The following is a 27038-nucleotide window of genomic DNA, read 5'->3' on the forward strand; positions in this document are numbered from 1 at the left end:
TTTCCATTGCCATTTGGGAGTACAGCAAGGGCCCCAGAATGAAGTATGTGCTCAAGAAATTCTTGGTAAATGGATGAATGCATGGCTATCCAGATGTGGCCTTCTGAAGAAGCCTCAGGAAAGGTGACCTGTGGCTCCCGACCTGTAGGACCCAGATAAATCCCTGTCCCATATCCGATGCACCTACAGCCAGGTTTCTAGAATTGCAGGGCCACTTGCTGCCGGGTGGAGCAGCTTTTCTGATTGTTCATGTGCTCTCCCGGTTCCCTTTCCCAAGGAAATCGGATTTCTGCCATTCTCCATACACAAAAGCATGTGATCCCATTTCTGGGCAGCCTCAATTTTAAAGACGCTGACTTTTTCCTTTATGATAACTTTTTTTTTTTTTTTTAAGCAAATTCAAAACATGCTTTTTTGCCCACTGCAGATTGCAACACTTTCCTGGAAAACAAACTTGAAAAAGTCAAAGCATTTCTCCTGCTTCACACATGAATCAATACCCAGCACGTGCAAGGCCTGGAAGACCCATTCATCAGATGCCCACTTCACACCCTCGTCCACAGGAAGGGGCTCCAGACACAGCCTGGCCTCTGTCGTATCGCAGGGGTCTACAGTGCATCCCAAGCAGGACCAATCAGAATCCTTCCCTGGGATTGACACTGGAAGCAGGAAGCATACCTCTGTCATATGGCTGGGGGTTTTGACCCAGGATGTCACCAATCTGCCACTATGGAGCTATGGACAGCCAACCTTCCTGCTGAGAAGGAATGAACAGGGCCAGCACAGACAGGGAGGCAGGGCCAACTCCCTGAGCCCTGGCCCCTGTCAAAGCAGGCCCATCCCATGGCATGTCCCAGCTATGCACAACAGGAAGAGCTCTCCTTTTCGCTGGTTGAGCTGGTTTTCTGGCACTTGAAGCTGGGAGTCCTTTGTCCTGCACAAACTTGAGGATGGCCACAGCATGGGGGAGGGTAAGGCGGGAGGAAGTGGGACGGGCTCAGAGCCTCCTTTTGGTGCCAGCTGCACAGGCACATTGAGTGCAGAAGAGTCACAACTTTGCTCCACAGAGAAGGCAACTGGAGAAAGACAGTGGGAAGAGGCCAGATTCTGGGGACTGGGACACAGAGGTGGGACTCACTCACAGGACTGCCAATCACTGATCAGAGGAAACAACTTGGAACAGGAGCTGTGGAGTCACCTCCCCCCACCTCCCATTCTTGGGGAAACACTGGGGAAACCCTCAAGTTTGTTTGTGGCACACACTGGTAATCCCAGTGGCTTGGGAAACTGAGGCAGGAGGATTGCAAATTCAAAGCCAGCCTCAACAATTTACCAAGGCTCTAAGCAACTTGGTAAGACCCTGTCTCAAAATAAAATATGAAAAGGACTGGGGATGAGGTTCAGTGGGTAAATGCCCCTGGGTTCAATCCTTGGTTTAAAAAAAAAAAAAAAAAAAATTTGTAAACAAAGTGTAGTCAATGCATACAATGGAGTATTATTTGACCTTGAATAGGAATGACACACTGACAAATGCTACAATGTAGAGGAACCTCAAAAAAGTTAATGCCGGGTGCTGTGGTGCATGCCTATTATCCCAGGGACTCAGGAGGCAGAAACAGGATTACAAATTCAAGGTCAGCCTGGGCAACTTAGTGAGGCCCTGTTTCAAATTAAAATAAAAAGAGCTGGGCCTTAGCTCGACAGTAAATCATTTGCCTAGCAAGGCCCTGAGTTCCATTCTCTGTCTCTGTCTCTGTCTCTGTCTCTGTCTCTCTCAAACACACACACACACACACACACACACACACACACACACACACACAAAGCAACTCCACAAAAAACAAGGGGACTAGAAGGCAGGCAGTCAAGGCCCCCAAAGACCCTTCCTGCTGTACTGCCTAGTGGGCTCTGGTCCAAGAGCTCTCATCTGTAGACTTAGAAAAGGTTAACTTAAATTTCAGAGGCCAGGGCATGCCAGCCCAGGACAGGGCCTGATGGCAATCTGGACGGGAGTCTCTCAGCTGGGTTTTTTTTGTTTCGTTTTGTTTTGTTTTGGTACCAGGAATTGAATCCAGGGATGCTTAACTACCGAGCCACAACCCCAGCTCTTTTTAATTTTTTAAATTTTGAGACAGGGTCCCACTAAGTTGCTTAGGGCCTCACTAAATTGCTAAGGCTGGCTTTAAACTTGCAATCCTCCTGCGTCAAGCCTCCCAAGTTACTGGGTTTACAGGTGTGCACCACAGTGCCCTGAAGTCTCTCAGCCTTGAGGGAGAGTAAGTATAAGGTGAGGCACTCGAGTGGCAGGGTGGGGGAAGTTGGCAGGTCAGGCCAGGAGGATTTGAAGGTGACCTCATGAGCAAGGAGCTGTGATTGTGGGGGGAAGGGCCATGCACATGCCTGTGCAGTCAAATGAAAGGGAGACTGAGGTAGGGAGACCAGCAGGGAGCCAGGGGTAGCAACATAGGTGAAGACAACTGTGGACTGAATTGGGGCCTAGAAAGGGTGGGGTTCCCAGCTCAGGAGGAGCATGGAGCTGGACAGCCAGGGATGGGCCTCTTGGGGTCAGGGCAGGGGGACCCCAGAGGTACTTGGTGGGGCAGAAGGCAAGGGCAGGAACACTTTGGGCTGCAGGCAGGACAAGGGACAAAAGAGTGGGTGGAGAGGTAGGTGGGAAACTAGAGAGGCTGAGGCCGCAGGGAGGAGGGCAGAAGGCAGAGGGTACAAGGCGGAAGAGAGGCACCAGCATTGTTCTGGTGAGTACAGGGGAGTGGGCCTTCTAACAGCTGGCCACTGGAGCCAGCACTGGAGAGGTGGCAGATGGAGCAGCAGATTATCTACTGATCAGGCAGGGGTAGGCGATGTGGGTCCAGGGAAGGGAAGTAGATGGGAGATACATTTGGGCACATATGTGAACACGTGAACGTGAAAGGAGCCAACGTGTGCAACACAGGCACTCACAAACACAAACCCCAGCCTCAGCCACATGGAAAACATACGGTAACACAGACTGCCCATGTTCAGGTGTGCACACACAGAGGCACAGGCATCCACAGCCACATCTACACGGTGCATGGGCAAGGAGGGAGCCAGGCCCACAGCTGACATCAACATACAGACATGGACATCCAAATGCTCACTCCAGATATCCAGGTAACAGCCATGCAAGGACACACGGTCCCTTCTACCCAGGTGTAGGCTACTTTTCACACACACACACGCACATACACACGCCCTCACACTCTAATACTGGAAGGGACTCATCTGTGTACACACTGAGCATAAACCCAGCCAGCACACGTACACCCATGCAGCACAACACACGTGCCCACACACATCCACGTGGCCTACATCGACCTGCTGGGAAGGAAGCCCTGGGCACCCCCACAAGAGGCAATGTTGGTTCTGGAGCCCCAGCTCTAGCGCCCGCTTGGGAAAGTGAGACTCGAACCGCAGCCATTGCCCAACACAACCACCCTGCCTAGCCCAGGGTCAGGGAGGAGCCAGGGCCAGGCCTCGCGTGCCTGCCCACGCATCCGTTGCCATCAGCAGCAGACACCCGGTCACCAACGCAGACAGCTGGGATTGCAAGGATCTTGCAAAACCTTCCCCATTCCTCAGGGTTCAGCTAAAGTATCTTTTCCCCCAGGGAAACTCTCCAGGCTCCTGTAGGCACATTTAACCTTCTTTTGGAATTCTGGTTCTGCCATGACCAGTGTGACCTTAGGAAAGTCACTTTACCTCTCTGTGCTTCATTTCCACCTGTGTAAAATGGGGATGACAAAAGCCTACGTTGAATATATACATAAATTAACAGTGCACCTCTCACGCACAGATAAGGACATCAAGGCAAAAACGGAGGCATCTCCCTCATCCCCAGTCGGTCAGCTTCAAACACTCACTTCCCCCTGCCCCTTCCATCTAACTCCTGCTCAGGCCCTTCCTGAAGGGCAGAAGGGACATCAAAGGGGCATACGGTTTCTTCTTTCACCTCTACAGAGGTGAAAAGTAGTGTGGACCTACTCAGAATGCACAAGACCAGGTGGCTCTTCCTGGCAGGGATGGAGTTGAGATCTTTAAACCCCAAATTTCCTCTCCCATATTTTGAGGAAGGCTTGAGAGTTCACTTCCTCTGTATGGGCAGGAAGATCAGAAAGGGTGGAAATGGGCCACTGCCTCTCTCCGGCTGAGGTTTCCTCATCTCCGTCCTCACCCGCCCAGGCCCACATCCTCCCAGCAAAAGCTGGACCCTGGGTAGGCCACCAGAAGCCTGAGAGCAACTTCCTATTACCTGAGGGACAGTGGGCTGGTCCCCGCCCCAGGAAGCTCATCCTTATGAGAATGAGCACTTAGCTTCACTCTTTATAGAAAGTCAAGGATGTGGGCCACAACCCAGTAAGTGTCCCCAATTTTGGTTATGACTGACCCACACTGAGCCCAATCCCAGGCCCAGGTTGACGACACTAGCTTTCTTTGTCCTAGGACACCATGGGGGCCTGGGTGAGGCAGGAAGTTGGCTGTATGATCCCTTGCCTCAGCATCAAAGAACCCAAAGCCCATCTGTCAAACCCGACTCAAGAGCATCAGCCTAGTGGGCTGGGGATATAGCTCAGTTGGTAGAGTGCTTGCCTTGTAAGCACAAGGCCCTGGGTTCAATCTCCAGCACCAAAAAAAAAAGAGCATCAGCCTAGTGTGAGGTCCAGGGTCACCTCCCTAAAAAGCACTCCTCTACTCAGCTGTCCTTGGGGCACCTCTTAAGCTTTGCGCCTGACCCCAGATGGGTCAGAATCTCCTTAACATTCCCAGAGCAGATCTGTCTGTGAATTGCTCTAGAATGAGGTCCAGCCCTGTGACCCTCAAGGACCTTATAGCAGCAGAGGTAAAGCCCTCCACATGGACATACTCAGATATGTGGCAGAGACACAGGTAATAATTGGCCTGGGTCCAGGTCAGACCAGCCTCCTGGGTCTTACCTGTGGTCCTTCCTCAGGTCAGTCCCCCAAACTAGTCAAGGCCATATTGGGACCTGGTTAAAGGGACTTGTCTAGACCTTGAGGTCCTTTAGAGAGCCAGAATGAGAAACACCCAAACCAGACAGTGACTCACAGGCAGATAGACAGAGGGTCAGGCCCCACAATGAACATGAGGCCAGGAACTCTGTAGGTAAGCAGCAGCCCCAGGAATCCTGAACCTGAAGGCTCTGTCTCAGGTCCAGGACACCTCCCAAGCCAGTGTCCACACCAACTCTCCAGGGAAAGGACTTCCCCATCCTACCCCAATGGCAGAGAAACTCCAAGAAAATGCTCCCTTCCCAGGGAGCTGCTTCCTGAAGGAGCTGCTTCCCACCTCTCCATGTACAAGAGGTAGGGACGGATGACTGAGGCTAAGGGAAGGGGCTGGCCAGGTCCCCACCACTCACTCACCGACCCAGAACTATGCTCTCGGCTAGCCTGATTTGCAGCCTGAGTCCTGAGCCTTGGGGTCCCCAGGGGGAGGATGGGCATACTGCCAGAGCCCTGGTCTCTGTTCAGGCTTTTCTGGGGAGCCACCATGGCCTCCAAATACAGAGAAGTCACACCCTTCTTCCCTTCCTGAACACGGGCGGGTCTAGGCTGAGGGCACCTGATAACCTCTCTGGTGCATCTGTGGGGGCCAAAGCGGACTATAGCACAGCCTGGCCTTGCAGAGTGGGAGGGCAGGCTCTATGGCAAGAAACCAGCCTAGATGTGCCCAGGCGTGCAGCCCTTGATGACAGAGCAGGCTCCAGGTGGCCTCTAGTCCTGTTCTGTCCTCCCAGCCTCAACAGGAACCTCACAGCACACAGGGACCCTGCCTCCACTGCTCTAAGAAAGCCCTGGTGGCAAGAACTGACTGACCTGTCCACCAACAAGAGGGACCATCAGAACTCAGGTGAGGCCCAAAAGACAAAAAGCCACAACTTGGAAGAAAGGGGCTTCGGGGCCCTCCTGGATGGGTTCATAGCAACCCACTCATACTCAAATGGTTTGGGGGGTGTCTAGGCAGAAGGATCCAGGAGTCTCTGCCCAGGTTCAGATCCCTGTGCTGGACATGAGGCCAGGAACTCTGTAAGTACAGAAGCAGCAAGGAATGAAAAAAAGAGCCCAGACTTCAGAGGCAGACAGCCCAGGTGGTATCATGTGACCTTCACCGAGTTCTATCACTTGTTACTTCTCAAAGCTTCAGTTCCTCATCTGGAACACGGTGATGGTTCATGTACTGCTCAGGGAACTATCATGAGCAGCAGGTGAGGTGAGGTGAGGCCAGTCTTCAATGGCTCCACAGGGAGAAACCAGGGCCTCAGACAGGCTCAACGAGGCAGAGCTATGGCTGAGAGTCAGACCCAGATGAGCCCCAAGGACCACAGCCCAGTCTGGTCAATATGAAGTCCTTTATTAACAGGTGATTTTAAAAAAGAGAGAGAAAGACAGAGATGTAAAAATACTTTTCTTGGAAGCCCCGGGAGGGGGAGGCACTGTCAGATTTTGCCTGGCTAGAGGCAATCCAGCCAGACATGGGGCCCTGCCCGGGGGGGCAGCCAGCCCCAGAGGGAGTTGAGGGGGGATGGCTCAGGCCTCAGGCAGGGACTGTGCAAATGCCGAGGCCACAGCAGGGAGTGATGGGTTGGGGGCTTAAGCCCCAGAGCACCATGTTGCCCTGCATGGGTAGACACACGGTGGGGCTAGCACCTGCCCATTCCACCTGTGTGTGCACACACACCCACAAGAGCCGGTGCCAGCACACAGCTTATATACAGAGAGTGGAATGAGGGTTCCCCCGCCAGGAACAGGGGAGATCATCCCAGAGCTTGAAGAAATAGCTTAGAGAAGTCTCTGGAAACCCAGAAGCCAGAATCCTGGGATCCTGCACTGATCCCTACAGGCCTTAGGAGGCCAGGCCCTCTGGCCTTCGCTGGAGGACTGCAATGACACTGTTGATACCATCCTCGGGCACCTGGGAACAGACGGTCAGGAGGGAGGGCCAGCGCTGAATCCAACCAGGACTGCCCAGATGTCCTGGCCCAGCTGGGTCTACCTCCTGCCCCCTCCATTCTGGGTCTCCGTTTCCCTCCAGCACCCCTTACCCCAGCTCATGGTACTCACCAGGGCATGGTCAAAATTGAAAGTGCTGATGTAGTATGCAGAGATGTCAGCAGCAGCCAGGGGACCCGCAATCTGGGCCACAATCCCACATTCATCTAAGGGTTAAAGAGGGACACACAAGGCTCACATTGGCCACTGTGGTTACCCTATAGGCCTTCCCCACCCCTCAACACAGGGAATAGCCTTACCAAAGCCCAGGGGCTGTCCACCGATGCGCACCATCCTCCACAGCTCTCCTGAGGAACTGGTCAGCAGGAGGTCACTGGGGAATCTGGGGAGGCATATGGATAGGCAGGACACCCCCATCTGTCCCTATCCCACTGTGAGCCCATGGGGCAGGTGTGCATGCTAACCTCAGAGAGAGGTGCCCTGCCTCCTCCCTCCCAGGCTGGCTTAAGAGTCTATTGCCCAACTAGAGTTAGGAGTCATACTTTTTTTGTGTCTCAGCATCCATGACGATAGAGATGTAGCCCTCAATGAGGGAGAAGGCGAAGAATGGGATGGAACTGGGCTCAGGACTGCCTGGGGCTACTTCCTTGGGGGCACTAGGGAGGGACAGCAGGGTTAGGATTTCTGCCAAGCCCACTCTATCTCCTCACCGTCAGTCTCTAGACCCCAGGGAAGGTGCTGGTGGGGATGAGGTAGAACAATGAGCCCTGTTCATACTGAAGATGAAAGACTAGGGAATAACTGGGAGTGACTCTGTTGAACACAGGAGAGGCCTCTAACTTTGTAGTTAGGACCTTCCCTGAATGTCAGTGAAGGACAGGCAGAAACCATGGACTGCCAGGAACCCCAAGACAAGGCCCAGGGAATAGGGTGCAGGCGCAACAGATGGGACAAAGGTGAGTCAGAATGTAGGAAATAGTGGTGTGAGGACAGAGACCAAAAGTACACGTGACCCACCTGTGCGAGTAGAAGAGGACATCTATGAGGGTGGTGGCGATGGCGGGCAGTGTCTCAGGGTCCAGTGTGAGGACACAGAAGCGGTTCTGCGGACTCTGAATGGGATGCACTGTGGGGCTGGGCCCTGCTTGAGGAGGACAGGGTGCCAGATGAAAAGGTATTCGTGGGCTGGGGCGACCCCTGGTGGTCAGTCTGGGAATGGCCCAGGATGGCGTAGGTCAAACTCCAGGAAACTGCCTGGGTCCTCCCACTCTTCCCTCCCATCTCATGAGGCAGTTAGTGTCTGCTGGTCTTCCCATGCCCCTAGACCCACCAGCACAAGGGAAGAGCCCCATTGGAAAGTTTGAGTACCAAGGGGCAGACCTCACCATGCTGGGCACGAGGAAAGCCATTCCTGGAATCATCCCTGGCAACAGGTACAGGCTCCCCACCCACTTCACGGTAAATGTCAAACTCCTGGGCCAGAGTGTGGATCACCACAGAGAGGTCCTGCTCCCGCACCTGGGCCACAGGCAGATGGCACATCACATGGGTCCCTCAGGCACCCATGCCCATGTGGCCCTGTGCCTATATCTATGGGAAACTCACCAGGATGAAGTCTGTCTGGTAAGTGGACAGCATCAGCACAGATACGTGGTGCTCAGCCAGTGGTGTGATGACCGAGCGAGCAATTTTAGTGACCCCAGCAGCCTGCACTGCTGCACCACTGTGCGACGACACATTCATCACCAGCCATGTGGCCTCAGCCACTTGCAGAAATTCAGATGGGGGCAGTTCTAGATAGGAGGCAAATGCCTTGTAAGGGCTTACAGGGCTGGCCCTGACCCTTTCTGAGACTTTTCTCGTCTGTGCCTTGGAGGGTTCTAGCAATAAAAGGGCAGATCTGGGGCCTACAGCTGTCTCCTAGTTCTGCTGGTGATGCCCATAGGTATGCAAAGACTGAAAAGTGCTTTGGGTACTATGGGTGGGGGATCCAACCTTCCCATTAAAGATCTGAACTCCAGACTCAACTGGTTTGGAATCTCAGCTCCGCCAATTACTTGTTGTGTGACATGGGGCAAATGATCTGTTTCCTATCTGTAAAATGGGATGACAATATCTATTCCTCATGACTGTTCTGTGCATTAATAGAGGTTTATACCACATAGTACCACTGGGGGGCGCGAGCACATCAGGTTAGCCTGTGCGTGAGAGGGCTTTTCCCCTTTTGTAGATCCAGACTTCCCTGCAGTTAAGTACAAACAGGGAAACTAAGGCCTGAAGTGGAGCAGCTAGGAGACAGACCAACCTCCAGTTGGTTAGTCTGAGATCCTGGCCTGTAAGGATGGGCTAACTCTTGCTGAAGTGATAGAGAGACGTCAGTTTCAGAGCCCAGGGAGGGACCAGGCTGGCGGCCAGCTCTGAGCAAGGGCCAGGGCCTGGTTGGCTGCTGTTCGGCTCAAGCACAGCCAGGAGGCCCCCAGGACCCTACCCTGGCTGCCTGCTCCAGCATTCCTTCCCCAACCCTCAGACTCCAGAAGTTCCTAGACCAGCATGGGAGGAGCTGACTCGCACAGAGGATAGAAGTCCAAGAGAAAACAATGCCCAGGGGGTTGAAACAGCAGCAGGAACTGCCTCCCCCCACGCCCCCCCCCACACTCTTGATGGACCTGTAGCTGAGACACCCCCCCTTCCTAGCCTAAGGCTACTAAGTGACCCCTCCCTCATTTATGATACCCTCATAGGACCCTGTTAGATCACCACGTAACTATACCCATTTTACAAAAGAGGAAATATCTCAGAGAGGGAAAGTGATTTCATCAAGGGCACACAGCCAGTGAGTAGTGGAGTAGGACTCGAACCCAGATCCACACGCCTTTTAAGGGCCAAGCTCTTGGGATCTGGACCCCAGCATCCGGAAGGAATCCTGTATACAGGGGAGCAGGAGATTAGACCCCACCTTTAAAGCCCTCCTCGTCCACCATGAGCGTGTAATCCTCGGGAGTCTCGGTCAGGCTGAAGAATTTACACCTAGTTGGGAGTAGGGAGGATCTTCAGCCTAGAGAGGCGAACTCCCGGGGGTGGGGGCGTGCGGAATGCAGGCGAACTTCGCTCCACCCGCCCCAAAGGACTCCCTGCCGGGTGCCTTCCTCCCCGCCCCCCTTAGGTCTCAATTTCCTCCCCAGGGCAAAGGGGTGTGGGCCATCTCCCCAGTCTAGGGCTGTTTTCCATCTCCAAATCTCCCTCCCTGGAGCCCCCCGCCCCTCCATTACAGGAGGGAGGGGAGGCTCACATTCGAGACGACAACACAAGGGGCATCGGACCTTGGGCCCCCAGGCCGGCCCCTCTGATCTGATGGGAGGCGTCTGGAAGGAGCTCCCCGCAGTGGCCAGGTAGGAATGCCCCCACTTCACACCATTCAGAGTTAAGCATTGCCCACTCCAGGCTGTTTGCGCCTTGACTGGCCCTGGGATGGGGCCTCCAGGGCCGGATAGGCGGGTCCCAGGGAGGGTAGGCCCAGGCCGGATGGCGGCCGGAGGGGGAGAGACTCCCTTCCCGCTCCCGCCCGTCTCGCGACGATCCTGATCCTCCGACCCTGACCCGGAGAAACAGTGAGGCGCCCACCCCCATAGACGCCCCCGAACCCGGGAGCGCACCGGCTGCGGCAGGGCAGGAAGAGCAGCTTGATGAGAGGGTGGGTGTAGAGCCAGAGACCCGGGCGGGCGAGGCTCAACACCCGCACCCGGTGCTCTAGGATGTGCAGCTCCATCTCGCTCGCGCGGCGGCCCCAGCCCCGCCGCCAACTAAACCCGGGCCGGAGGCGGGGCGGCAGGGGTGGCGCCCCGGAGTTAAAGGAGCCGCTGTGAGCAACTGTATACAGCGCCCGCTACACAGCGTACCAACCCAGCCCGGCGCTCTGCGGGCGCCCAGCTCCTGGGGGTCACGCCCTTCAAGATGCGCGTCCTATGCGAGGTGACCACGCCTTCCAACACCAGTGCTTCACTCCGCTCCTTCCAGTTCTCAGAGCCCCACCTCGGGTGGCTCCACCCCTCCAGCCCTGGTCCGAAATCACCACTAGGCCCCGCCCTGACCGCGCCCCCATCCCCGGGCTCCGCCTTTTCCGCAAGACGCCCTCTGTTTTGGATGCTTGGGGTTGTTTCTGTCTTCAGGCACACATGTGGGCATTACGGTTGAGGGCGTTAAGACCAGGGGAGGCCTTGAGACAAACCGGAGCTTGGCTGAGGCTGGAACACTGCACCCAAATTCCCAAAACGTCGGTGTAGAGGCCTCCATGCGGTGATTAGCTCCCAACAGTATGATGGTGTGATGGTAGGAGGCATTTCTCTGTTCTTCCTCTTCTGGCTCCGTGAGGGGCAAAGCCGCCAGAGCTAACTAGAGTCCCCAAGCAATGGCTGCCCAGGATTAGTATTGATAATATCCCTTCTCCACTTTGCGAGTGGGCCACTGGGACTTGGTGGCCCCATTTTTCTCACCCAATTACAGAGAAGGCTCCCCACCAGGGGCACAGAGATAAGGTGAGTCCTGGACACTTCTGGCGGTGGAGTAGAGCACAGGTGTCCCAGCTTGAAGTCGCTCAATAAAAACGAAACCCAGAAGTGCTTGGGCTAGGGATGCTCAGGGCTCTGCAGGGACAGACCCATGCAGTTAAGGCTCACTGAGTACTCAGACCTCAGGCCTAGACTTTGAGTTTTGCATAGGCCTCCCTCAAGCCTGTAGCCATTAGCAGAACCCAACTGGCCTAAGCACATCTTTATTTGCTTCAGGCCCAAGGATGTCCCCAGAACTGGCAGGCACCCCAGATTCTTATCAGACCTCTGCAGGTCTAAGACCTCAAGAATAAGCAGGCATCAGCAAGCTCAGGTTGACTCTGTGGTAGAGCTGAGCATGCTCCAAGGGGCCTTTTTTGGCTCAAGCATCCTCTGGCCTCAAACTCTGAGGTTTGAACCAAGTGGGTTAAAGTAGGCCTGAGTAGGCTTTTTACCTGTTCTGGAACCTGCACCACAAGCACAGAGGTCAGGCTGAACCTATTCCCTGGATTCTTGAGTTTGGGGGTATTCCCAGGGAACTCTGTGTAACCATGACATCCTGGCCTGTCCCCTGCAGGAAGGAGGAGTGTTTCTCAAAGATGAGCCCATCTCATCCAGGGCAAGTGAAGACAGGTTGGGAAAACACAGTGGTAAGGGGCAGGAGCAGGAAGAGGGTGAACTCCCTTGAGTCTCCTGTGGTGGTTCACCTCCCTACGCCTCAATATCCCCAACTGTACCAGAATAAGATGTCTCTTACACAGGAAACGCTTATAAGCTCACCAGGAGGCTTTGCTCCTCCCTCCACCACCCCCACCCCCTATGGCCTGGCCCAGCCTCTTCTCCTGCCAGGAACAGCTGCTATTGTTTGACTGGAAAAGCTGCTTCCTCAGCAGAAGGAGGGGGGCCTTTCCCAGGGACACCCTGTCCTCCCCTTACCAGGCATCAGTTGTAACCAAATGCCTGCCTAGCCCCTCAGTGACAGTCAGCTCACCTAGAAACCTGGTCAGGAGAGGGAGCTGAGTGAAGGGCTCTGGGTGCCAGTGTGGCTCTGCATGTGGGAAGGCAAGGCTCTTTTCCCACATGGCTCCTGTTTTCTACTTACCAGGCACACAACACAACCAGGTCTTCCTGCCACAAGGTAATTGCTCAGTAAACATAAGGTAGCATTTTATCAAGGACCCAGACCTCTCCCCTCACCTGTCTGCCTCTTGACAGAGGCCTGGGCTGAGCATGTGAGGATATTCATGGTTCCTCACCCCTGGTGCCACTACCCAACCTACAATGAGTGCTCAGAAGGTAATCAGGACCTGAAGTGGCATCTGGCTAGGCCTTGGAGGGGGAAAGAGCCTGAAGCCACCTCTGCAGGAAGCCCTTACCCTTCAATGATTGGTAGGGACCTAGGCCCAGGAAATCATACCCTGCTCTGCTCCAGTGGTGGGCTCCAAGCCCTGGTGTCCCTCACCCATGGCAGAGGGAAGGAATGGGGTCAGGAAAGATGGGGCCAATAAGAGGGGCGGGTCCTGGATTTGGCAACTTCTCTGCCAAAGGTACTTCTTTTTCAAGGAGGCTAGTTTTGGGCTGGGGAGATAGCTCAGTCGGTAGAGTGCTTGCTTTGCAGGCACAAGGCCCTGGGTTTGATCCCCAGCACCACAAAAAAAAAAAAAAAAAGAGGCTAGTCTTGGGTTGAGGGGTGTGGAGAAGAAATGCTAAGCACTAGGGTGTCACCCCTTCCCAATCTCAAGCTACACACCAGCTCTCTACACAAGCCTTTTTATTTCTGTACAAAACCACATTTCTATTTTACACAAAGGGCACCCCACCCTCTCTACTCACGCCAGCACCCTAGTCCTGGGAGCATCACCCAGGAGGAGGGACTGAATGAGACCCCACCCACTTGGCCCTAGCTTGTCTGTCCTGGCCCGGCCAGCCTGAGCTCCACTCTAGAGAAAATAAATAAGGAGACTCAGGCAGAATCTGTGCTGGGCCAGCCAGACTCTTCCCAGCCCAGTGGCCAAGCAGTGGGGCCCTTGGTGAGCAGGACCTGGAGTGTCAGTCTTCGAACCATATAGGTGTGTGGAGACCCCGCCCTGGAGGCCTGAGCTGCCAGGGTTACAAGTACGTGTCTTCACTCTCCTGGGATGTCAGACTCTCTTGGGAACGGTGATGAGCTAAGTTCTGGGGTGCTGAGTCCTGGGGGGCTGGGTCCTGGGAAGCCAGGTCCTTCGAGGGCACATCCTGTGAGAGATGTGCATCTCCTGCAGCCGTCACTACTGTGGCTTGACTGGGGGCCAGGGACTTGTCCAGTTGCCCACTTGCTTTTGTCTGCTTCTGCTGCTCCTTCTGGACCTGCTTGGGAGGCTTGGGCTTGGCTTTGGAGGCAGGGAGGGGTGCATCTGGGGGTAGGCGGATGGATGGTGAAGGTTGCAGGGCAAGCCGGGGGCCAGGCTCTGCATCTAGAATGGCCTTGGCACCATGCAACCTGGGTGGGGAGCGACACTGCAGCTCACCCCGTGTCTCTTGCCAGCGCCGCAGCTGGATGAGGTGCTCACGCTCAATCTGGCGCTCTGTCACAGGCAACTCTACCACCTGCAGGGGCAGTAAGGGACAGATGGGCACCAGGAAGAAGGACCATCCCCATCTGTCCCCCAGCCTAGACCCTTGGTCTGCCTTCAGCATCTCCCAGCTCTTGCTGCTAAAGGCTGAACCCAACATGGATGGGAATCTGGTCCCAAGCTGTGGTCACAAGTCTCAAATGCCAGGGAAGCTGGGTACATGAGACCCACTGCCTCAGAGGAGAAAGCTGCTCACAACAAACAGGTTGACTCACTTTTCTTACTGGGGAAGAGAAGTAAGGCTCAGAACAACACCGACTCTTGGCCCACAAGCCCCCACCCCCCACAACTGCCCAGGGCACCCTTGCTTCCTGGGCTCAAATTCCAACTCCGCCACTTTCTGTTTGGTAACTGGGGGAGTCACTTTACAATCCTGCCTCTGTGAGCCTCCATTTCCTCATGTGTAAAATGGGGATAATGGCAGTCTGCAGCAATTGTTGGTAAAGCAGGTACAAAAATGGGCTATTGCTCTTCTATTTCCTCCCCCAACAATGGCATCATCCTTGACCCCTGGCCTCCACCCAGAGAAGCTGGCCACTTATGTGTCACTTCATTACAGCCTGAGAGACTGGTATCCATAAAGAAAAAGAAGGGAAAAGAAAGCCAAGGCTATGAATGTGGGACCAGGGAGGAAGAAGGGGTTATGAATTGCAGCTCTTCTTCAGTCCCCAGTAGCTTGGATAAAGAAGGTCCTGCAAACTAAGGACTCTCTGTGCCCCACCCAGAGAGAAAGGCAAGGTCCACCTGCTCTGTTCAGGTCTGCTTAGCAATGGGCTCAGCATGGGTAGTCCATCCTTGAAGGCAGGACCCCACCAACTCCTTCTCCCTCCCGGTCTCAAGGTAGGTATAGGCCGAACCTCCTGAACCAGAAAGGCTTCCTGCATGATCTTGGGGCTGAGGCTCCGCAGTTGCTCGATGGTCTCGTACTGGCCCTGGCAGGCTTTGAGCTTCTCTGCAGAGCCCAGTGCATGCTTCAGCAGCACCAGCCCCACCCGGAAGATGATCTTGACTCCTGCATGGGGGGCAGATGGTGAGTGCCAGGGGGCCTCTACCAGGGCTCCGAGATTCCCCTCAGCCCAACCTGATTACCCTCACAGAAGAACATGTCCCAGACACGTAGCACAGAGCTCCAGGGCAGGGTGCGGGCAAAGGCACACATGAACCACTCTGTCATATAGAGCAGTGGGTCAATCTTCTGCCGGCTGAGGTGCTTGTGGGCCACAGGTGACACCTTCTGCAGTAATGAGAAGAGGATCTCGCCATCCAGTTGGATTGCTTCCTGCAGGGACACCAAGGCCACAGGGCCATGACCATAGCTGCAGGGTGCTGGGATGTAGCAGTGAGCAAACTAGACAGCTGGTCCTCCTTGTGGAGCTTACAGTGAAAAGGGACTAGGAGAGGAAATGATGGCGCTGAGTTCCTGGGACATGGCAGGAACGGGAATGCTCAGCAAGCACCTTCCAAAGGGTTCTGCCTATTCAGGCCAAGGAAAGCTCCCTACAAGCTGAAAGCTGAGGGAAAGGAGTTTTCAGGGGAAGAAGAGGGGAATGGAGCATCAGGCAAAAGTTTACACCTATGCCAAGGCAGAGGCTGGGAAAACTTGATGCTCTGGAAGAATTTCAATCCCATCAAACAGCCCAAATGGCTGGAGGCAGAGATGGAGACAAGTGTGGCATCCATGACACCAGGGTCTGGGAAGACCTGACCCAGGACTTCAGCCTGGAGTGACTGTAGAAAGAAGAGCCTGGAAGGAGCACAGAGGGCATCCAGTTGTGGAAAGATCCCAGGCCAGCAAAGTACTCACCAATTTCTCACTGTAGTAGCCAGGCAGGTACTTCTCACAGATCTGTACCAGACACCAGAAGGCTTGCTGTGGGCGATAAAAACATGAGGCCTTGCTGCTGGGGTTAGTCCCCTAACCACCCACATGCCCAGGGCCTGGTGGTACCTCAGCAGGCATGTGCATGAGTAGAACAGCAGCAATGGGTGCCTGGGCCTGGCAGTAGCCCTCCTCAGGTCGGTACAGCGTGTAGGCCTTTAGCACACGAAAGAGGTCCTGCTGGCTATGGAGAGGTCGAGCAGGTCAGCCATGACAGGTTGATTATGCAGTTACTGCCACACCTGTGACCCACTAGACCAGACCTCCTTCAAAATTTGCACTTCCTGGAAATGGGAGGTGACCTGCTTGTGGTCACCAAGGGGCTGGCCTCCCACGATAGCACATGGATTCTCACCTGACCAAAAAGGAAGGTGGGAAGAGGTTCCCCCATGATAGGTAAGGAAAGGGGCAGGACTAGGAAAGGATGCCAGAAAGATACAGGGTAAGGTGTCAGGTTGGAGGCTGGGGCCCCTCACTGACAGCTTTGTCCCAGTCAATTTTGGTCCCCTTGCCTGTCACATTTCTCCCTTCCTGCATACCCTCTACCCACCCAACCTCCACTACCCTTTTTTCCCAACAAAAACCTGTTTCCAGAAGGCTAGGCTGGGAAAGCTCTAGCAGTCTGGGGAACAAATGGCAAAAGCTGCCCAGAGGAGATGCTAAGAACACTATCAGACATAAATCAAAGAAGGGAAATACTGACAGTGGAATTTGGGATATCTGGCTTCTGGGTCCCAAAGATAACTCCAACCTCATTGAACCCACTCTGCCCACTGAGAGACAGGCCCTAGAGCCTCTCTTCAAGCCCACAGGCCCAGCCTGCTCACCCATGGCCCCCTCGGGACACAAACATCTCGTGGAAAGGGAACTGTCGGTGCAGGTCACGCTCAATCACATCCAGCCATTTAGGATCCCCAGGAGATGTGTCCAGCTCCTGGAAACAAGGGCAAAGGCACACATAAGGTGATAGGAAGGGTGGAGGGGGGCACTCCTGGCAGATGTGGCTAGTCCCAGGAACAATGCCTACCCAATCCTATCATGGGACCGGGCCTTTCTGAAAACAGATGAGGAAGCCCAGGTAAGAAAACGGTGGGGGGAGGCAGGGCCCTGGAAAGCCTATGAGATGATCCAAGCTCCTGGAAGACCTGTGTAGACAAGAGCACCCATCCCAGCTGTGACTGGAATAACCTCTCAGCACTTCAGTCAGGACTCAGTGTATTTAAGGATGATGTCACATTCTTAAGATGGAAGGCTACTTATGTAATCACTACCACCTGTTACCACAGTTAGGCTCCAGGTGCTGAGCTGAACACAGAGCACCTGTGGATCTCACTGACTCTTCTCAACCCCAAAGACAGGTCCTACATGAAAGTCACTTGCCCAAGGCTTTGTGTCTAGAAAAATGGTGGAGCTGAAACTGGAAGGCAGGTGTTATTCAGGGCTGCCAGCTCCAGATCCTCTGCTACTTGCCTCCCATGCCAGTGCTGTCATGCTCTGTCATGTGTGATATACACAGCATTGTCTGGAAAGACATGATATCTTTCACACCAATAGCCTCAGGTGCTTTTCTGAATGCTGGGGTTTCGACAAAGTTTTATAACGAAGCTATAACAGAAAGAAAAATGGCTTCATGGTCATTAGTAATGTTCTCTTTCTTGAATTGCATATCAGTTACATGGATGTGTATTATTTGTCAAAGCTCACGGAACAGCACACTCCAGATCTGTACATTTTTCTCTATGTAAAGTTATGCTTCAATATTTAGAAAGAAAGAAAAAGAAATATGAAGGAAACTAAAAGGGTTGAGCAGAGAAACTGAGCCAAGTACAAGCTGCAGCATCAGGGAGGGCGCTGAGGAGGGAGGGAGGCTTCAGCAAATACCCCAAGAAGCCACCACCAGGACCTGGACCTAGCTGGCAGGTGACTTCATACAATTCCCTCTCCCTCTCATGCCTCTTAGTGGGGGTGTCCAGTATTAAACCAAAGAATTTAAGATGACTGAAACTTGACCATAGAGTAAGGACTGAAAGGAAAGGTGAAAGAATACAGAAGGTTGGAGGATGGAGAAAGGGGTTGGGGTTTCCACAATGTAGGAAAGGTGTGTCATCCTCTGGAGCCCCACCAATGCTCATGACAGGGCCTGTGTGTCCTGTGTATTCCTAGCACAATTCAGGTTTTCTTTGTTTTCAGAAGGGAAGGAGATCCCCACAAATTCTCCCGGTGGTTCCATGAGGTATAAGGTTCCTGAGGTATAAGGACTGAAAATCAGTTCCTAGGATGTGTTCATCTGGTACCTCGGCAGCCCAAGGCACCTGACCATGGACTGATGAAAAAGTAAAGAGATAACTGCAGTAACTCCGGGGAGAAAGGGGTGGCAATGGGCCACCTGCAGAGAAGCTGGGACTGCAGTCACTGGGTCTGCGGCCTCCTTGAACCTGCACAGCACTGGTGCCATCATAAGGTGAAACCAGAGAAGGAAAACAGGTAAAAAAGAACAGGAAGGTTCTGCTTGTCCAAGAAAGATGCAAGAAATAGCAAGTGCAGGAGAAAATGGAGTAGCCAAGTCCTGTAGAACCTATCTTGACTGCTGAGATGGAACCAGCCACCTAGATCACTGTGTTGACTGGAGGACCTAGGAACACCACCAACCCCCTTATTAGACCCCTGCCATGGCCCATGCATGTGAGACAATGGAGAGAGCTTCCCATTCCTGTCTGCTTCCTCTGGGAAAAGAAAAAGTCCTTCCAGGTCTGCTAGCAAACCACTCTCTTGGCCCCCATAACTGCTTTAAGAACCCAGTGCTCAGATTCAGAGCATCAGGGAGGGCCTTTTCTCAGGGCTGGGGTTGTGGCTCAGTAGTAGAGTGCTTGCCTGGCATGTGTGAGGCACTGGGTTTGATCCTCAGTACCACATAAAAATAAATAAAATAAAATAAAATAAAATAAAGGTATTCTGTCCATCTACAACTAAAAAAAAATTTTTTTAAGGCCTTTTCTCAGCAAATCAACTTCCTTGCACAAGCAACCCATCAGATGCCACAGGGGATAGCCAAGTTCCTCTCTGGACATACCACTCTGTACATATATGCACAGAACTCTGCTCTGCTGCATCCACTAAGGACACGCTCACACCTGCTGAACTATGCAACCAGGAGGCTGGCCAGGGCCCCATGTTCTTGGCTCTCAGGCCTGTGCTCTAGCAGCTAGACATAGCTATGGACTTTGAGCAGCGCTCTCATCCCCGAGTTTCCCACCCTGCCCAGAATGCAGTCCCTTGCAATGGAGATGTAACCACTGGGAAGAAGACTCTGGAGTTGAGAGGCCTGGTATTGGTGCTCTATGGGAATAGTTAATTTCCTTGATTCAGAGTTGCCCCCAGCGATATCCCACCAGTACCCCTTTCCCTGTGCTGCCAGCAAATAGCTCTCAGCCTTTTCAGGGCAACAACAGAAACTCTAGGCTATCCTGCAGTGCCCCTACCCTCCTTTCTCAGAAAGCAGGTCTGGCCAGACAGGAGTGTTCACTGAAGCATGAAGGATGTCAACAAAGAATTAGTGGCTGGCAGTTCTGTCTCGCTGTCTGTCAATAGTCCCAAGGGCCTGGGAGAAACCCTCATGCCTGGGGCGAGGTCTGGTAGGTAAGTTGGGGCAATTCTGGGGACTCCAATTGCCTCCTCACAGTTCTCCAGGGGAACAGGCTGGAGAAACTGCCCAACTCAGTGAATAGAGAGATATTGTACTCCATTGTACTCAATGGACAGCCATTGAGTTGGGAGCACAGGAAAGGGGCAGAGGTCATCCTCTCTAGCCACTGAGTGGCCTCTGACCCCTGAAGGGAGTCTGGCACTGCCACCTCCCGGGCTGATGACCCCTTCAAGCAACACAGGTAGACCATGTCTTGCTGGATTTGGAGGCAGGAGGAAGAGAAGATGATGAGCCAGACAGTGTCCAGGGTCTTATGGTCCTGCTAGGCAGCCCCACAAAGTCCCAAAGCACAGGCCCAGAACAGTCAGGGAAATGATCTGAGTGTCCCCTCCTCATCATGACTAAGAGCTGGGAGGTAGCACAGTAAGCCCCCAAAAGCAAACCTGAGTAATTGTGAAGACAAAGAGCTGAAGTTGAAGGTAGCAAAATCTGTCCATCCCATTAAGGTCTGTTCAAGGCTATAAACTCCAGATGAACAGAGCCTCCAGGAGTCATGGGTCAATCTGGTCTGCTAGTCCTGTGCTGTCAAGCACAAGACTGGAGTCAGTTCTGTCAATTGCTCCCCCCCCCCCCACTGGCCCCCAGCTAAGGTCCAGGTGAGCACATGGGGAACTGCTGCCATGGGAAGATACCCAGCCCAGAGACATGGAAGGAAGGGTCGGGTGAAGAAAGGAAGGAAGGAAAACTCACGTCAAATTTTCCAGGGTTCTGCTGCAGCTTCACCTTGCCTCCCGACAGGTACTGCCAAGCACGGCCCCGCAGAGAAGGTGGGATGCCTTTCTGACACCGCAGACGGATCTGAAAATCAAAAGAACAACTGTGCCCATGCATCCACCCTGGCAGTTTCTTAAGCCAGACCCCTTTTTCAGGGCTTGGTGGCCCCTCATTGAGCATATCACCAAGAACAGAAAAGCAGAGTAGGGTAGAGGGAAGGACTTTCCTACCGTTGCTCTAATGCAGATTCTACAGTGGGAATAGGGGGGATTGCAATTAGACATGCCCACCAGGTGATGGCAGAGTGCACATCTCCTGGTCCAGTGACAAAACAGGCATTCCTGGGCTGGGAATGTGGTGCTTGCCTAGCACGCACGAGGCCCTGGGTTCAATCCCCAGCACTGCAAAACAACAAACAAATAAAAGGGTATTCCTGAGGTCTGTCACAGAATTCTGGATGCCCACAGAATTCTAGAGGCCCGTAACTATAGTCTCCCACAGGGAATTAGTTCCAAAACCCCCACAGATGCCAGATTCTGCTGGTGTCAAGTCCCCTACATAAAAAGGATCATATAGGGCTGGGGAGATAGCTCAGTTGGCAAAGTGCTTGCCTTGCAAGCACAAGGCCCTGGATTCAATCCTCAGCACCGCAAAAAAAAAAAAAAAAAAAAAAAAAAGATCATATATAAAGTCCCCTATATAAAAGGGAGTATATAACCTGTGCATATCCTCCTGTATATTTTAGATCATCTCTAGATTATTTATAATATCTAATACAATGTAAATACTTGTTATATTGTACTGTTCAGGGAATAAAGATAAGGAAATAAAGTCTACATGTTCAATAGATATAACCACTTAGGCCTAACCATATTTTCCATTTGCGGTTGGCTGAATCTACTGGTGTGAACCCACAAATACTAAGGGCTGACTGTACTTTCTGAATCAAAATGGAACCATACAAGTTGGGCCACCTCATAGTTTGTCACCAGAGAAGGATCTGCATCATGCAAGGCATAGATGCACCCATAGGGAAAGTTGCTCATATGATGAACCACAATGCACCCAAAGGTGTGGGCCCAAGCACACTCATGGAGGGTGTTGGTTTAAGCAGCTGTGTAGCAGGACACAGCCAGCCCAGAGGAGAAATCTCAGTAGAAATCAAAAGGAAGGCAGGGAATGTTTGAGTGGCTCCCTCATTGTTTTGGTCAGGAATTCCCTCTCCTCCTTGACCCTGAGCTACTGAGATCCCTAGTGAGTGGTAGGGGGAGAGGCAGCTGGCTGGGAGTAAATTCTGATTGCAGTCCTTAATATATCCGGGATGTTGGCAGGAGACTGGGGTACTCCCTCAGCCCCGTGCACTAAGCAGTCTGGCCTGGGATAAAGGAGCCGAGTGCACAGGGCATGAGACCAGTTGATGTGGGTCTGAGTCCTGCACTGGCCCTGGGCCAATCATTTCTTACCAACTTTAAAATCTGAATGATGTCACCTACCACTCCAGAGTTGACAAAAGGATTGCATTAGAAGGGGGCAAATATGCTCAGCATGGGGCCTGATGCACAACCTGTGTTCAGTAAGTGATGGCTTCCTCTCAGGCCTCCAGTCCAGAAGGATATTTAACACAGAAGCTCCAGGGCCTCAGCTCACACCTAACTTTCCCTCACCTGGAAACCCCCTCAAACAGTCCCACTGGAAACTCTCAGAAGAGGGAGAACAGAAGACCTGGCCTTCCTGATGATCAGCACAAATAAGAGAAAACTTTCCAAGGGTCAGAGAGAGTCAAGAACCAGGAAGGAGGCAGGCAGGCAGGCTGCAGACAGTGGGGAAGAGCAGCCAGGCTGCTCACAAGAGCCAAGCTTGAGCTGCTAGGATTGCCTGGAAAAGGGGGAGAGGAAGGGAGTGGAGGGGAACTGCCCCTGACTGGGTAGTTTCCTGCTGCTATGGGACAAGGGTCACCTTAAGGAAGTCACTTTGGCCAGACTTTTGCAACTGACTGAATGTAGTTCAGCCCAGAGCAACAGATCCCTCAAGCTCCCATACACATTGACTAAGCCAAGGCTGAGGCAACTACATCATCACAGGTCCTTGTCACATGTGGCCTGCTCCAGGGGAGCCTTGGAGTACTTTCAGTCCACTGAGGTTCCCCAAGAGGCTCTGCTCTCATACAGGCCCAGGGCAGGGAGCTAGGGCTGGAAAGCTAAGAGTGCAGCCTGGGATAAAGGAGATGGTGTTCAGGATTTTTCCATCTGGCCTCATACTCTCCTCAATGCAAACGTATGGAAATGGTCATCCACTCTGCCTGCCTGCCTGCCTCAGGGAGGATGGTAGGGATGCGTTAGGACAAGGCACAAGAAAGTGTTCCCAAAAAGCACAAGGATTAGGCAACACCTTGGGATAGGGGGACTCTGATGACAGCTAAGCAAGGTCAGACCCTTGCCTGCTGAACTCTGGGAGGGCAGGGCCACTGCTTAAGCAGAATCAAGTCAGGGCCCTACAGGGAAAGACTGTATTCCAGCTATAGCCCTGCCTGTCCAGATTTCTGTCCTGGACACAGCTGGAGGTATTGAGGGAAGTCAGCTCCTCTCTGGCAAAAGGAGTCTAGGAGGAGTGTTGGATCTGAGCCCGCTTCCCAAAACAGGTATTGTCCTTTCCTTGTTATGACTTCTTGACCAGAGGGAGATCACAACCTCCACAACCAGGCAAGAAGAGCTCCCAGGGCTGGGTCCAGGGTGACCACAGCCAAAGAGGAAAGAAGGGTACTCTGTAATGGTCCTCGTCTAAAGCAGAGCAATGGGTCAGGGCCTCCAGGTAGGAAGGGTTGAGGCAGGCATGTGGAGGCCTCTGCTGGGCATGGGCAGCTCTGGGACTCTAAACACAGTGCCAGGGAAGAAAAGAAGAAAAGGAAGTACTGCTGAACGTCCTGCTGAGAGAAGTCCCTAAGGGTCCCTCAGGAATCCCTGTTTGCATCAGAGGCTGGGGAGAGAAGGCTAGAGCCACAGTTCCTGATAGCCACCAGTTACCACGACAGACAGCTGGAGAGCAAGCTACAGCTCAGAGAAGGGCCTAAGGAAGGATGAGGCAGGAAAACATATCCTAAAGTCAGGCAAGAAACAGTTGAAGAATAACTGCCTTAAAATATATATTTTATATACTTGTGTGTATGTGTGTGTGTGTATTTTTTTTTTAAAATAAGAAGGTGCATGCCTGTAATCCCAGCTACTTAGGAGGCTGATGCAGGAGGACTGCAAGTTTAAGGCCAAGCTTGACAACTTAGCAAGACCCTGTCTCAAAAATAAAGGTTGGGAATGGAGCCCAGTGGTAGAACACTTGCTTAGCACACATAAGGTCCTGGGTTTAATCCCCAGTATTGGAAAAATATATATTTTTTAGAGAGATTGACATTTGAAAGATGTTCTAATAAGCCAAAAATGAGTGCCCCATGTAGGAAAGCAAGAAAGAGCCCAGGCCTTCATGAGCCTCTCAAACCACAGTATAGGGCTTTACAGTCTTACGAAGCACCACCTTATGGGAGCCTTGCAATATCTCTCCCACCTGACCAGGGAAACTGAGGCTCAAAGGGTAAAGGAACTTACCCAAAGTTACACAACTAGGCATGGGCATGAAAAGTAGAAAGGCATGCAACTAGGCCCAAGCCTAGCCCTGACTCAGTCCTGAGCTTCCCACTAGTTTGCTGGGCCAGTGGTACTAGACCAGTGTGTCAGCTGACAACAGAGGGGCTCACTGTGGACTGGAAAACTGTGCAGAGACACTGTGGCTATAGGAGTCTAGGCAAGTCTCCATTAGGCCAAGGAAAAACTAGGTCCTGCTGAGGGTAGCCAAGGACATTGACACGCACACTTCAGAGTGGAATGCAAGTGCATACCCACAGATAAGAGACAGTGCCTAAGGATAGCCTAACTAGAAAAGACTTCTAGGAGTTTTCATTTTTATAAGACTTTGTAAACTGGGAGGTTACTTTCTTTTTACTTTGGCCCGAGACAAGAGGGAAATTAGCAAGTTGACGTAGAGAATAAAGAAGGCCTTTACTGTGGTGGTTAAGATGGCAGGTGCTAAAGTTATACTTCCTAGGTTCAAATCTTGATTCTGCAGGTCACACATCCATGCAGATACTGCCACTACTACCAACTTGATGGGGTAGTATAAGGATTTTCAGGGTCAAGTGCTCAGCACTCTGCCAATGATCCCCACAAGTTAGCTGTTATTATAGTATTATAAATTCCTCTCTGAATTTGCTAAGCATGTTAGGCCTTTTCCCTGCAATTAGAGCAAAGTTACCCATAGTGCTATTGGTTACAAGAAACTTTGGAGTTTAACTCCAGGACAAAGTTCTGTGATTCTGAAATCATCTACCAGGGCCCAACCTTCCCTCTGCTCACCAGCCACCTGTCTGGCTGATGGAAGACACCAAAGGCAGCCTGGCAGTTGGAGAGCCCCTGCTCTCCTAAGCTAATGAAGAGGAGCTATTCCTCCTTTTCCTCCTCAGACTACCAACTTCCAGCCCAAGGCCCAAGGTCAGGCTCCTCACCTTTTTGTGTTTCTTGGCCATCCATTTGTCCCAGTTGTTGAGCATATCCAGCCACTTGGACTCCCTCTGCCTCAGCACCTCCAGGGGGACTTCCTCCAGCCTGTAGAGCAGAAGGCAGCGCTCATCAGATGTGCCAAGAGAGGCCCTGGCTTCAGCTCCAGACACCAGCTTGACTGGATCTGAATCCTCCCTGCCCTTCATCCCTGAACTTCCCTTCAGGACCGTGAACTCATGAATGCTATATTGCACAGGAGAAGGAATAGTGCTCCCCTCTGCGAAAGGCAGAGGTCAGAGAGAAACCAGGTTTAAATACCTGCTCCCTAAATGTGTCAGAATGCCAGGGGTCACCATGCCTCTCTGAGGCAGAGGCTAAGTATACACATCTGTACACCAAGCCAAGCATTCCTGTCTTGGGCCTGCCTCAGTAAATAAGGCTCTTCAGAGGCCCTGTGTGCTAGAAACAGAGTTGGACAAAAACTAGTCAAACAAGTACAGAAATATGCTTACCTCTTTGCCTGAGACAAACTAGTTACTCAGAGTTTCCCCAATTACGCCCTGGTCTTTTCCCACATCTTATCCTTTACTCATACTAATTCCTTGGCAGGAATGCTCCCCAATGGTTTCTCCTATTAAAATCTTCATATACTTCAAAGTCCCTTCAAACACCACCATTTATATCTGTGCAACACCTACTAAGTGAACAGCTATCACAATTGTGTCAGCACTGACCTGAGGCTAGGGCCTCTGGGTAGACTGAGGGGATGTGTGCTCAAGACTAGAACAAACTCTTGACCTTAATGGAGACACTCTAGTGAGCACTGAGATCCACCCAGGCCAGGAGATCAGCACCAAAGCAGGTGAAGGTGAGCTGGGTAGAAATCCCTGGCTTAGCCAGAATTGCATCAACTAAGTGGGCTTCCTCCAAGGAGTGAGTTCTGGGACTTGAGAGTTCACAGAACTCTGAGGGGCAAAGAAAAGAATGAAACTAATATCTGTAGTCTAGGCATTCTACATATATTTCCTATCTAGCCTTGAGACTAATATTTGTAAAGCAAAAAAACAAGCACACAAAATGTATGTATGCATCTCTTACCCACGCATATACACTGTTATTTTTTAAGTAGTAGATTACATATATTTTCCATTTCTTTGTTGTACTTTTTAAAAATTTTCAAATAAGAAAGTACTTGACTGAAATACTAATGAGAGATAAGAAATAGAGGTTCAAAGATGTAAGATACCCAGGAAGGTAACTTGCTCAGAGTCAAACAGCAAACCAGTGGGAAAAGTGGGAGTCATTTCCAAGCCAGATCCTAGCCCAGAGCTGACTAGCACTCAGTTCTGCCTGACTCTCCAGAAAGGGGCACAGGATAGGAGGCACTCAAGGGAGCTGAGATCTCAGGAACAGGACGTGGTGGGGTTGGGGCCTGGCCCAGGCTTGGAGTCTCTGCTTCTCTCTCTACCGGAAGGAAATGTGCTGCTGTGACTTTTACTGGTTGGAAGAGCAGAGGGAGGGGCCCTGGCAGAGCCGAGGCCTCTGGGACACAAAAGGGCAAGCCCTCTTCTTTAGTGCATTTCATCTGGGGAACTGCTGGAGCCTGAGAGCAGCCTTGGAGCTGAACAACTGAGGAGGGACTACAGCCTAGGGCAAACCAGAACCCTGGATACAGTGACACAAGCTCCAACTGCTGACCTGCTCGCCACCTAGAGATAGAACTAGATCACAAGGACATTCTTCCTTTCCTTTCCCTTCTTGATAAGAGTAAAGCAGGGCTCAAATCTTTTGGTCAGGTACTTTACTAAGGGCTATGCATCTTCAGCAACCCCCATGTCCCTGGAGGGCAGAAACCAAAGGCCCACACACGGTAGGCCATGGTGACTTCCACCACCCATGATGCACTTGCTTATGCAATAAGTCAGGAGATAAGCCTGCAAGTTAACTGAAGGAAGGGGCACTCACAGAGTCAACAGGAAGTTCTGGCCGTTAAGGATCTAGATAACATCAGATCTAGTCTCCTTGTTGTGCAGAT

General features: G+C 52.4%; 2 protein-coding genes across 7 annotated transcripts in view; both read right to left on the bottom strand.

The window, feature by feature from the left end:
- Window positions 1-6390: 6390 nt before the first annotated feature.
- Castor1 (cytosolic arginine sensor for mTORC1 subunit 1) lies at window positions 6391-11025 on the bottom strand. Of its 5 annotated transcripts, none has more exons than XM_047561799.1 (9): window positions 10664-11024; window positions 9869-9933; window positions 8616-8803; window positions 8396-8528; window positions 8028-8154; window positions 7553-7666; window positions 7310-7392; window positions 7122-7216; window positions 6391-6972 (listed from the first exon to the last, which is right to left on the bottom strand). In XM_047561799.1, exons 1-9 carry the CDS (start codon window positions 10774-10776, stop codon window positions 6904-6906), a joined length of 987 nt encoding a protein of 328 aa, XP_047417755.1. In that variant the 5' UTR covers window positions 10777-11024; the 3' UTR covers window positions 6391-6903. The 5 variants fall into 5 exon arrangements, with proteins under 5 accessions (XP_047417755.1, XP_047417753.1, XP_047417754.1 ...); XM_047561797.1 differs by lacking the exon at window positions 9869-9933 and adding an exon at window positions 9967-10037 and having other exon boundaries at window positions 10664-11018; XM_047561798.1 differs by lacking the exon at window positions 9869-9933 and adding an exon at window positions 9967-10037 and having other exon boundaries at window positions 8028-8151; window positions 10664-11009.
- A 2283-nt stretch (window positions 11026-13308) lies between these two features.
- Tbc1d10a (TBC1 domain family member 10A) overlaps window positions 13309-27038 on the bottom strand; it is a 32225-nt gene continuing 18495 nt past the window's right edge. The window contains exons 2-10 of one of the 2 annotated variants that reach the window (XM_047561796.1): window positions 25009-25108; window positions 20439-20546; window positions 16873-16979; window positions 16115-16229; window positions 15971-16036; window positions 15256-15445; window positions 15024-15178; window positions 14062-14140; window positions 13309-13900 (exon numbers count right to left, since the gene is read on the bottom strand). In XM_047561796.1, coding sequence (XP_047417752.1) covers window positions 13680-13900; window positions 14062-14140; window positions 15024-15178; window positions 15256-15445; window positions 15971-16036; window positions 16115-16229; window positions 16873-16979; window positions 20439-20546; window positions 25009-25108 — 1141 coding nt within the window. In that variant the 3' untranslated portion in view covers window positions 13309-13679. Of the gene's footprint in view, window positions 14141-15023; window positions 15179-15255; window positions 15446-15970; window positions 16037-16114; window positions 16230-16872; window positions 16980-20438; window positions 20547-25008; window positions 25109-27038 lie in introns of both variants that reach the window. The other variant, XM_047561795.1, reaches the window with a different exon arrangement.

Source organism: Sciurus carolinensis, chromosome 8 (assembly GCF_902686445.1).
Source record: "Sciurus carolinensis chromosome 8, mSciCar1.2, whole genome shotgun sequence".
Classification (NCBI taxonomy): domain Eukaryota; kingdom Metazoa; phylum Chordata; class Mammalia; order Rodentia; family Sciuridae; genus Sciurus; species Sciurus carolinensis.

Bases quoted from the DNA above. Each gene is read 5' to 3' on its own strand.
- Castor1 (XM_047561797.1), bottom strand. From the start codon at position 10,776: ATGGAGCTGCACATCCTAGAGCACCGGGTGCGGGTGTTGAGCCTCGCC. The intron at 8,529-8,615 runs GTGAGTTTCCCA...CCTGTGGCCCAG, and splicing joins ACCAGACAGACTTCATCCTG to GTGCGGGAGCAGGACCTCTC. The intron at 7,667-8,027 runs GTGGGTCACGTG...GTCCCTCCCTAG, and splicing joins GTCCTCTTCTACTCGCACAG to TGCCCCCAAGGAAGTAGCCC.